This window comes from Amphiura filiformis, chromosome 18 (assembly GCF_039555335.1).
Source record: "Amphiura filiformis chromosome 18, Afil_fr2py, whole genome shotgun sequence".
Classification (NCBI taxonomy): Eukaryota; Metazoa; Echinodermata; class Ophiuroidea; order Amphilepidida; family Amphiuridae; genus Amphiura; species Amphiura filiformis.
The window spans coordinates 42,901,563-42,913,797 of record NC_092645.1 but is presented as its reverse complement, the minus strand read 5'-3'; the positions used below and the strand labels follow the sequence as shown (position 1 = coordinate 42,913,797).

At 35.6% G+C, this 12,235-nt stretch overlaps 1 protein-coding gene across 1 annotated transcript; it reads left to right on the top strand.

The window, feature by feature from the left end:
• Nucleotides 1–3,738: 3,738 nt before the first annotated feature.
• Nucleotides 3,739–12,105, top strand: LOC140139173 (uncharacterized). Its single transcript, XM_072160953.1, has 6 exons — nucleotides 3,739–3,946; nucleotides 5,140–5,269; nucleotides 7,911–8,446; nucleotides 8,936–9,239; nucleotides 9,633–10,174; nucleotides 12,016–12,105. The coding sequence occupies exons 2-6, from the start codon at nucleotides 5,143–5,145 to the stop codon at nucleotides 12,103–12,105; spliced, it is 1,599 nt and encodes a 532-aa protein (XP_072017054.1). The 5' UTR covers nucleotides 3,739–3,946; nucleotides 5,140–5,142.
• Nucleotides 12,106–12,235: the final 130 nt, after the last annotated feature.

Below are 12,235 nucleotides of genomic sequence, written 5' to 3'. Positions count from 1 at the left end.
CATACCACAATGCACTGCTTTGTCGTCGCGAAATGATTTGAAATTGTACTAAAACCCAAGCCCAGACAATGCCTAGTTTATGACATGGTGGCGCTAGAGTAGCAATGTGAGAAGGTGAAAAAGATTTTCAAAACATACCAGAATACACTGCAGTGTCGGCGTGAGTGGTAACCTGCTGATCAACACTACAAAAAAACCCAAAACTTTTTGAGCTGACAATTGTCTATATTATAAAATTTAGTGGTTTAAACCTTTGATCACAACACAGAAATTTGCGATGGATGGTTCACTCTGATATAAATGGCCTCCTTTTATGAACAGAGACGGGGGCCGATACAAGCTACCTAGCGTCTACGACCCGATTTTGGGGTCAAGTGTCCGAAAGGTCGCTGACCTCTAAATTGGGTTGCCAGTCTGCTGATGAAAGTCGAAGTGTCGACTGTCGACTGAAAATCCCAGGTACGCAAATTTTTGTGTTGTGATCAAAGGATTAAACCACTAAATTATGTTTACTACCAACACAGATGAACTTTCATTCTAATGTCTCTATTATAATTAGAGTAGTATTCACCTTTTTACATTATGTTAGCTGTTTTTCTATTGGGAGCACTTTCTTTGACTTAACTTAAGGGCTCGGATAGCGACGTTTTCACGTATTTTTTGTGGGACCTGAGAGCACATCAGAAATATCGAATTGCATTTTGAAAAAGAGGAATGTCCGTCTGATAAATTTTACTTCGAGGACTGATAAATATGAAAAAAATAAAAAATATCAATTTTTAATAATTTGCCATAAAATTTGTATTTCAAAAATAAAAATTATTTGATATCAGAAGGATATTCTTCGTATTCAGAATGTGATTCGATATGTATGATGTGCTCTCATAAAAACTTTGCAAACGTTGTTACCCCAGCCCTTAACTCATTTGACAGAGCATTTTTTTAAAGTTAAATCGCGTCGTATCTGCGTGTAATATATACTTTGTATATCATGCCCAATAAAATGACGGACCTTGTAAAGTTTAAGTTCAGAATGCGCCGCCGTCTCCTTTGATGCAAGTCTTCCTGAAAATATTTTGTACAATTCACACTGTGGCGCTATAGCAATGTCACAAGAATACACATTATCGATTCTGGAGTATTACAGACGGAGGTCGAAAATGATAAGTATCGGATAATTCCAGGAGTAGTGCGGGGGTTTGGATAGGACAGATTCTGACCGTGTGGTCGGACTTGGGGAATTTTTAGCCTGTCTGAATACGACTTTATCAATGTAGCATACACTAGTGGAAATTGTAAAATGAGAATTTTTTCAAAGCGATGAGAATTAGACAAAACTATGAGAATTGAAATTTTCTCATCCAAATGAATGAGAAATACTAATTCACCTGTCAACAACCTGTCACAGATGGTCGTTTGACACTGAAATTAATGTGAACTTCAATTTTCTCATACGGAATTATTATGATTACTTTGTTTTGATTCAAAACACCTACATTGCGTTAATTGTGTCGAAATAGGTGAATGTAAAATCTAAGGAAGCCATAACCAGTATCTTGAGACTTTGCTAATTTTAATTTATAATCTCACAGATTTCATTATTGATCACAATTTTTAAAAACAAATTTAAATCGATAAACTGCGCCGTCGTAGGTGTCATCTGAGATTTTAAAAAGGGATAAAGAACACAATTTTAAAGGAAAAAAAATCGGAGATATATGGACTCGAACTCTAGATTTCGTGATTGCAAGGCATTAACGAAACCACTACACTGCAGTAGGGCCGTTGTCAGTCGTGCAGAGTTATTTATAATAAGTATAACAGGTTGATGGCCGAACGGTCGACACAGACAGTGTTAAAAGAAATTAATGTAATATTCTTTATTTAAATTTTGTTCACCGTGAGGAAAGTGCACGAATCAAAATTCCAAGTTTATTTTCTTAACCCTAAATACATTGCCAACAAATATATTCGTAGTAAACCGATAACTTAATAACTTAATATACATTACAAATCGATTAAATGTTCATAGAGTTCCCCGTGGTGCAGCGATAGAGGATCTGACTTGTAAACTATAGGCTTTATTTAGGGTCATGGGTTCGAATCTTCTGTAGTGCTATTTTTTAAAATATTATTGTTGCTTTTCCTCTTCTCTTCTATAAGATATGTTTAAAAACCTTTTTTTATCTCAACTTATTTATTCAATTTATACAACTGCATTATTGGCATATATTTATACCAAAGATATATGAGTGGATTGAAAGGTGAGCGGGTCTTTTGGTGAATCTCAATTCTTCCTTCCTTCCTTTCTTTCTTTCTTTTTCTTTCTTTCTTTCTTTCTTTCTTTCTTTCTTTCTTTCTTTCTTTCTTTCTTTCTTTCTTTCTTTCTTTCTTTCTTTCTTTCTTTCTTTCTTTCTTTCTTTCTTTCTTTCTTTCTTTCTTTCTTCCTTTCTTCCTTTCTTTCTTTCTTTCTTTCTTTCTTTCTTTCTTTCTTTCTTTCTTTCTTTCTTTCTTTCTTTCTTTCTTTCTTTCTTTCTTTATTTATTTTTGTTTCTTTTTCTTCACATTGCCAATTTACACTTCTTCTGTATTGCATAATTATTAAAATATCTTTATATGAAATATTAAATGAATAAATCTTGATTGATTGATTTCTATTTCCATATATCAATGCTTGGGTTTTCTTCAACATGTTCAATTTTGGTGTTTTTTTAAATATATATTATTATAGAAAATTCATAGGCCTAATAACTGCATATGCATATTTCGCAACCTCGGTTCAATAAAACCGTCCATATGAAGTTCGCCATAGGATATTTTATTTGTATAATTTCCAGCCCACCAACCAATGTTGGAGCAAAAATATACATGATATAGCACATTTTTTTTAAAATGCGGTGTTTGGTATACAACATTGAATAAGGGGCGGGGGGGTCATTGAACCGTGGATGTGTCACAGCAAATTTGCACTTGATTGTAGCTATATACAAGATACAGAACGTCAGGATGACGGTTGAAACTTAAAATTTCCTCATTTAAAACAATGTGACAGGTGGTGGGCACGCTAATTAGTATTTCTCATTCATTTGGATGAGAAAATTTCAATTCTCATACTTTTGTCCAATTCTCATCGTTTTGAAAGAATTCTCATTACAATTTTTCTACTAGTGATAGGTCTTTTGCGCAAGTCAGTCGCCAATTTCGTGAATGTTGTAACAAACGTTCAGATAATAGTCCAGGCCGGGATTTAACATGCATCCCAAGCATTCTAGACAGTATAAACTATTCCTTATTTGACTTGTTTTACATGACGAGCAATTTGAGACCATTTTCGTTAAAAGGCGGAGTGTTTTTAATTTTTGACTCATGTGTGGCTTAAAAAAGCTAACCTTTTTAACTATAACTCATTAACGATTTTTTGCAGCCTGATTGAAATTGCGCTACTTCGAAGGAAGAGTGTTATTCGACTTGAGGGAGTGATGAATATGTATTCACTAATTATTCTGAATTATCTGAAAGAATAATCGAATTTGGCGCTCTATTAAGCTTGTTAGTACCAGAGAACAAAGTTCATTAAACATATTATTTTTGCCTGACTTTTGCGCAAGCCAGTCGCCGATCTCGTGACTGTTGTATCGATACGTAGATTGCCACATATATTATCTTATTGCACTATGATCCATGGCGACCTACTGGAAACAACAAGGTCAGTGTACATTGACCTTGATCTCCATGAACACCAAATAGAATCATCGGAGCGAGACAATAAGTAAACATGTAGTAATTATTGCAAACTTTGCCCTCGTGTAGTAGTTTTCCACGCACCGCAAAGCAACCATTGAAAGCCATGATACTTCCTCTTGAAGCATCAGAAGCACTAAGAACAGGGCAATTGCAGCTTTAAAACCAACTGAATTTCTGCGTAAGTGTGAAGTCATCACGTGCAGTAAGTAGAATTTATTGTTACATTATAGCGGAGTTCAATTGTGCTTGATGATGCAGAAGTAATTTTTGTTTTTCTCCATGGGCCGGTGGCCTAAAGAGTTTGTTTAATAAACCTCACTGAGCATGTTTTACTCAGGAAATTGAAAATTGAATTGAAAATTCATGTAGAAGTACATGTACCGGATAAGTCGCAATACTGCTGTTATTACATGTACGATGTTTAAACATAATTAATGTACTTTTCCTATTATATTATTCTTGGTATTAACAATTAAGTTGATAGACGGGTGGCCTTTGGATTCTGAGGGTTTTTTTTTTGATCACATATAAAATATACATCCCAGTAAACACAAAAACGTTTTTAAAACGTTTTAAATAAGTTATATTTTGGCTTTTGGTTTAGGTAAAAACGTTTTAATAACATTAAAATGTCGGGTTATATAAAGGTCATGATAACGTTTTAAAACGTTTTGTATGCAAACACACTACAACAATATCTTTAAATGTTTTCAAAAAATGTTATTGTAAACTATTTTTACAAACATTTTTGCCAAATATTGTGTCAATACCTAAATAACATTATGTTAAAATGTTTGATCCCAGCAAACACAGAAATGTTCTTAAGATGTTTTTTTCATAACCTTTTAATAACATTTAAATGTCGGGTTATATAAAGGTCATGAAAACGTTTTTAAAACGTTATTGAAAATATTTTGGGCAACCATTTTTGCAAAATATTTTTTCAACCCCCAAATAACATTCTGTTTAGAATGTTTTATATCAAGTTTTCAAGAATGTTTTTGGTATGTTATTAAAACGTTTTTATACCCTTTATATAACCCGACATTTAAACGTTTTCTGGAAAACATTTTTGTTTGCTGAGCAGTAGACTATCAAAGAATGTTTTTAAGGTTATGAAAACGTTTTATACTCTTAATATACCCTTTATATTACCCGACATTTAAACGTTTTCTGACAACCTTTTATAACCTTTTGCGAATGATGTCGAAAACGTTTTGTGTTTGCTGGGATTTTTGTGAATACATATTCATAATTTTCTCAATTTGAAGAACACTCTTCGTAGCAGCTCCAATTAATTATCAATCTGGTTCTGTCTAAATTCACTATGTCTAAATAATGTAGGCTAAAACTTCCAAACTTGATAACGTGTATAATATTCCTTTTCCACCTCAGGAAATGGCCTACTCATCTAGAGATGTTTTCGGCGGGGTTTTCGATTATGACGGTCGTCGGATAAAGCGCCATGTTCATGATAACTTGCCTACAAAAGAGATGTCCGATGATTTGCGAATCCTTTTTACAGGTCAGTGTGTATTTCAAGCCATTCGGCTTTTTCAAGTTGAAATCCATAACCCCTATAAACTTAAACACAGGGAGTGTAAATTTCAAACGGGGTTACATGAATGGGTGACCCCATTTGAAATATACACCCCATGCACGTGGGAGATTAAGGTCATGTCTTCCATAGGGGTGTAAGGATTTATGGATTTCAACTGGAACAACCTATTATGGGTTTAATATAAAGAGTTGCGGCATAGCTTTGAGAAAACAAACCAAAACGCGTTGCGAACAAACGCGCTGAGCTTTCAGCCAACTAGAGCACATAATTTCTTCGCACGATGTTATTAACACTCAACGGTATACGTTTTTACTTATGTTTGAACTACATTGTATAGTTTCACGAAAATCCAACATTCGTCAAACGGAGCTTTTCTACATTTTTAGGACGTTTATATGTGAAGTAAAGACACCAAAATGAGATGTAAAAGATATCAAACTCAGATGCAAAAATTGCAAAGGCGCCAATCTGAGATGTAACTGGCGCCAAACAGAGATGTAATAGGCGCCAAACTGTGATGTAAAAGACGCAAAACTGATATCTAAATCTAAATCAGCATCTCGGTAGACTATGCCATAGCCGAATTTTGATTTAAAAAATATGTTATTATTATTCATGATGAACGCATTCCGTTGTACTCAAAATTATACTGATGTTTATTAGAATTAAATTGTTCAATAGTAAAATGGTCATAAAGAGTTTATATAATTAGATGATTAGTGACAATAACAGTTATATTGAATGCAACATATCTTGCATAATTATAATTGCTCACTTAATATTGAACAATTCTGATTTTGGAATCTACCTGTTGACCGCGAAAGCCCGAGTAAAAAATCCGACTATGTACTTTTACTTTTAAGCCGAACTTTACCCCGGGACTTTGGTCTCTAAAACACACTGCCAATCATACTTGTTTATCAATCCAATTTAACCGCAAGTACCGAGCATGGTAGTAAGACGCGCTAAATGTACGTCCATACACACCACTGAGAGTTTAACTTTCGCGCCAGATCATACGTGCCGCAAATTCCATAGATTGCTGTGTACGATGTAGTTAATGGTAATAGCACGTGCCCGGAGGATTTAAACCATAGCGAGATCTAGGCGACCAATCGCAAGCCAGATCCATTTAAAGATGCATTACATCATGGCCAATTTTATCCATAGAGTCCCGTGTTAAAGATGTTAACCGCAAGTCAAAGTAAGTAGTCCACTTGGGAAGCTAACAAACAAACATAGGGAGTACGGTGACTGAACATTTCAGATGTAAAAATCTAAAAACTATTATAGTTACGACTCTTGAAAGTTACAAATATAGGATAATTTATATTTGCAAATAATAGTAACTCCCCTTGATCTGTCTGGTTGTGCACTAACTTTATTTTGTATTCTGCCTGTACAATGATGAAGGACCACTGTTCTTTAGATTTGATGCTTCAATTTACCAAAGTTGACGTAATTTGTCCAAATCTATTTATCTCCCGATTTTCGATGAATGTTAAGAGAGGTCTTTGAACTTCTTTGAACAAGTTTATTAGGAATGTTGATAACAACTGTGAACAGTCTATAATATCGAATTGATTAATTCGAATTAAACAATTCATTGATGTTAGCACTGGGTAGTAGCCATTACTGCCAGTAGACAGGAAGTCTAGAAAGTTGACCTCAACGCTGTAGGTGGTCTTCCTGTACTTTTGAATGGGACAGCAGTAACCTTGGGCATGTTTTAGACCAAAATTTTGGATTTTTCAGATTTTTTTCTAAGTTTGTGAGAGCATAACAAGATTATCCGTCGCTGGATTTTTATTTCCGTCGGTAGATATTTTTGAAATTAAGTTTTTCATAACATATTAAAAAGGCAGAGACCCCTAATGTATAATAAATTAGCTAGGTAAGTTTTGAGTAACCTTGATGAAAATTATTAAAAAAAGTTCCTATTCAATTGTGTGGGTACGGTCCATCACCTGTCACTTGGTAGTCTTGTAACATGTCTAATGGCGCTGCCGATGGCCACTCGATGAATTGTTTAATTCGAATTAATCAATTCGATATTATAGACTGGTGAATTTAATTCTTTATGAACAATTCTAACTATATAAAAATGTTGATGTTGTACTTACATTTTAGTGACGTTTCATCACTACACTAGTGGTTTCATCAGACTGGCAACTCATCTTATCAGACTGTTTCCTTTTATGGATAACAGGAAGCACCGTGACACTCTAAACAAGGAAGAGGGGCGTATGCACTCAACAACATCTTTGGCCAACTCACCACGCTCCCTACAGTGCCTCCTGTTGTCCATAAAAGGAAACAATCTGATGTGATGAGTTACCAGTCTGATGAATCCACTAGTGTAGTGGTGAAGCGTCACTAAAATGTGAGTACAACATCATCATTTTCAGTTGAAATTGTTCATAAAGGAAAAAATTCACAGGTCTTGTCACTATCGCACTTCTTTTAAACTTTAGGTGTAAACTATACAAGTAATGTAGTGCATCAGCTTACTGGTAACGTCCAAGTGTACTTGTAACATTAATAAGCTTCTCACGCTAAATCGAATCACAATTATATTTTGTTTTTCATAATACAATGTTTTCAGGATTAAAGCAACTTCAAGTTGACAAAACCTTTTGTGATGTGACCATCAAAGTAGGCTCCAAGGAATTCAGAGCTCACAAGAACATCCTAGCTGCAAGCAGTGGCTACTTCAAGACCATGTTTGCATCTGGATTCCGGGAGGCTGGGGCTGCAGAAATTCTGGTTGAAGGAGAAAGCGACATATTTGAGGTGTTGCTTGACTACATGTATAGCGGTGAAATGCTCAACCTGCTTGCAGACAATGCCGGGGAAATTCTCAGCATGGCATGCTATTTGGATCTTGCTCCGCATGCCTTACAAGAATGCGAACGTTGTATAGCTGATGCATTCCGAGACAAATCCATAACATTACAGGAAGCTTTCGGAATTTCAATGAGACCTGAACCAGAACTACGTGATATAACCGAGGCTGCCAAGGGCTACATCGTGAAGAATTTTACTGATTTAGCGGCGAAGCCAGGTTTTGTTGAAGAGACAACATACGAGTGTCTTGACGTGTTTATTAGCAATATCATAGATCGTGGAAAAGAGAAGCAGGTACGATTAACGTTCATTTTTGTTATTAATTGAAGACCTGAGCGCAAGAAGACCGTAAGTCCACTTGGCCCCTCAACATGTATACACTAAAGTTGCGTATAGTTTCGTATAGTTTGGTAATGTTTTATACATATTCAAGGGCCAAAACAAATCTTTCACAACCTTTCATGATGTTTTCACCCTGGAACATGTATTAAACATTATAAAACCCTAAGAAACTATACGTAACTTTAGTGTATACATGTTGAGGGGCTAAGTGGACTTACGGTCTTCTTGCGGCCCCTACCTTCTCTAATTTTTAACTGGCGTCCGCACGTCACCGGCACTTCCAAAGGCGAGTGCGGGGAGGGGGGGGGGGGGCTGCTGATCAGGCTTCGAAGGATTAAACCGGTATAAGTGCCAACAACCGTCTCACTACTTGGTTTTAGGCTTTGGTATTTACTAATAGTATATCCTAAGACTTGCTTTTGTTCTTACTTATTTATATAGATCTGTCCAGGAATTACAAAATGGTTGAAGTATGATTGGGCAACTCGCAAGCAATATGCGTATGATATCCTCACAAAATTACACCTCGAGAAAGTCCCTGCTGATGACTTGAAGAGGCTATTGGAAGAAGACATGTCAGATATCACAGAGTGCAATATATTGCTAGATGAAGCAATGAAGAGGTTAGCCTCCACAGATTCTGATAAAGGACCACTGCTCTTACCCACTGTAGAATATGCCGAGCATATTGTTTATAAACCACCGCCATCAACAAAAACTGCTTTCCGACACCACCTTTGTAAAGGTAAGAACGTGTGAATCAGCTATGCTATTTTTCTGTAATTCCGTCCAAGTGGAAAGTAGATTGATGTTATTAATTATTTTGTCTGGAATGAAATCTAAAAAAGCCCCCACGGGATCTGATGTGTTCTGTGATGTTTATACTGTAAGCCCTGGCCGCTCATTCATAAAGACTTTAGACCTGTTTATGATGAACAGCCTGTGTAGCTTAGGAAGGTTTGTCCAGAGTTTTTTCCCTTGCTTATCTGCCTATGCATGTTATGTTTCCATTGTAATTTCATGTTCAAATGTACCAACGCTCGTTTCACTAACCATTTTTCAAATTCTGATATTCCAAAACTAAAAATATAGTAAAAATAGATAATAGTACATTCACATTTTTCTTACAACACAAAAGGTCTGAGAACATTTCAATCTGAAAACACCTTCTGTGACGTCAATATCAAAATTGGCTCCAAGACATTCCCTGCTCACAAAAATATCCTAGCTGCAAGCACTAGCTACTTCAAGACAATGTTTACATCTGGATTACAAGAGGCTGACATTACTGAGGTCTCACTAGAAGAAGATGGTGATGTGTTTGCAGTGATTCTTGACTTCATCTATTCTGGTGGCATAACAGGTCTGTCTGGCAATATTGATGCAGTGTTGATCATGGCTATCGACCTGAAATTCAACGCAATTGTAAAGTACTGCGAACGATTTCTCTGCATTGATTTAAAATATTATTCTGCGAAACTTTCCCTGCAACAAGTATGTCAGATTTCGCTTCGTCCTGAACCGGAATTGTTTTCCATTTCAATGCTTGCTAACAAATATTTGGCGAAAAACATCACTTATTTGTCAAAGCAAGCAGAATTTATGGGCCAAGTAGCAACGACATGCATGACAACAGTGTTAGATAAGTACTTTGATAGTATTCCACAGGACTACAGAGCTGTGAGTATTATTGAATTACATAACATATGTGACCGTCCACGGCGAATGAGCCGTAAATTCCTCCCCGGTCAATTTTGTTTTATTTCGTGTTTAAAAAATAAACATCATAAATTTAAAAATGTATATCATTTGATTTCAAACGATATCCAGAAGCGGTGTTAAACTTTGCTCCTTCAACAAAATTATAGCTGTTTACGTTTTTACATGTGTCTCTTTTTCCACATTGTTGGCAATAAATATCAAACAGTCATAATTGGCGGTCATTTCAAATCATCCCCAAGTCAACGAGGTTTAAGAAAGTTCTCTCATTGTTAATTATTGGTTATGCATACCTGTACAAAGTACAATGCCTGGTAACCCACCACTTGAACAGGATTTAGCAATATAAGCAAACAAAGACCAGAGCTATTAAAAGTTCTATAGCCATCTAAGGTAGAAGCTTATTATCCACTTCAACAATAGGATTATTGATTAGTTTTTGACTATCGAAATGAGACGGATGTCGGGCCAGCTTAAGTTACCGATGAATATGACCTTCGTACACATTTTACACCGTAACTCAGAATACAATTTAGGGAATTTACGGCTCGTTTGTGCTGCCGGGTCACATATATTACTTTTCCAATAGCTCTGTTTTTAAAATACACCTTCATGTAACAAATATTGTTCCCCCTATAAAGTGACACTATTATCAAGAAAACTGACATTATGGTACATTTATGTAAGTTGTTCAACATCAGGCCCGTATTTCTAGGACCTGTATTTGGTCTTTGATGTTCTAAGCGTATCCAATCATTTTTCAATTCAAGTTAGGTCACAACGGCAATTGACCTTTTCGGTAACTCCCATAATTCTGTGCGATTAGACCTAGGATGTTGTCATTGATGCCATGCCGATGTGAACCTCGTTTAGCGAACATTGTTACAGCGCATTCCAAAGCCGTGAAGTACGCAGTAATGATATGCGAATCGGCGTGACGACATCAGGTCGAACTGCAAAGAGTTATGGGATTTACCGAAAAGGTCAATTAATATACAGTAATCAGCCAACAGAAAATTTTTCAAACTGAAAAACTTTTGTTTATATTAGAATAGTTTCTCTCTAAACTTAGTTTTTCAAGTGAAGACTTTTTTACCACATCAAGATATCCTATGATCCTCTGAACATTTAATATCTTTCAAATATTATATAATCATAACAAACAATCATGACTAATCATCTTGCTCACCGGTGAATATCAACGTGATTGCATTACTTATGTTTTACCAGAATTATCATTTACCTGCCTTTTACGTGTATTTCAACGGGAGGTTTATTTAATGGTGTGCCCCTGCTAATACCTAATACAAATTGGGTAGGCGATTTGACGTAATTATTCTGTCGGATTGTGTTTCTAATTATTATTATTATGACTCTCTTAGTAATATAATATGTCTAATTTCCGATACCGTTCAACATGGTATTTAGTCAATCTTTGACGTAACAAAATCTTAAGCGTCTACATTCTTAGGCGTCCAAGAATATTATTCCTTGGTCGTTAAATGAATAAGCTTAAGATGACTGGTTGTTTGTGATTTCTGGCCCTGTGATTCGTTGATTTAAGTATACCGGGAAATTCTTGGACGTCCAAGCTACATCTTGGATATGATGTCCACGATTAGGCATATAATCGTAGGCATCTTTTGATGCTATCGGTCATCCGTAGTATTGATGCCACAACGTCATTCAACGATGGTAACGCGACCACTATTATTTTGCCGAATATAATACACATTATACATATAAGGCCAAGTAAATTATCTTTTTATTTTGCAATCTTTCTGTCATAACTTATTGTAAAGATACTAGAGAAGTTGCAACTTCTTCTTATAAGCCTTTACAATAGTATTAGAAGCATTTGTGAAGTGCTGTGTGATGACCAGAGGGGTTGACATCTCAAAACAACAAAATAAAAAGAGCCTCTTCATGTTTTTCAGCTTCGAATCTTTATGCTATAAAAAGGATATAAGCGTCTAAATAGGGCAATTTAGGGCATTTTATAAATAAAAAATAAAAAATAAA

Coding starts and splice junctions, on each gene's coding strand:
- LOC140139173 (XM_072160953.1), top strand. CDS start 5,143: ATGGCCTACTCATCTAGAGATGTTTTCGGCGGGGTTTTCGATTATGAC. Junction 9,240..9,632: donor CCGACACCACCTTTGTAAAG/GTAAGAACGTGT, acceptor ACAACACAAAAG/GTCTGAGAACATTTCAATCT. Junction 10,175..12,015: donor TTCCACAGGACTACAGAGCT/GTGAGTATTATT, acceptor CTTATTGTAAAG/ATACTAGAGAAGTTGCAACT.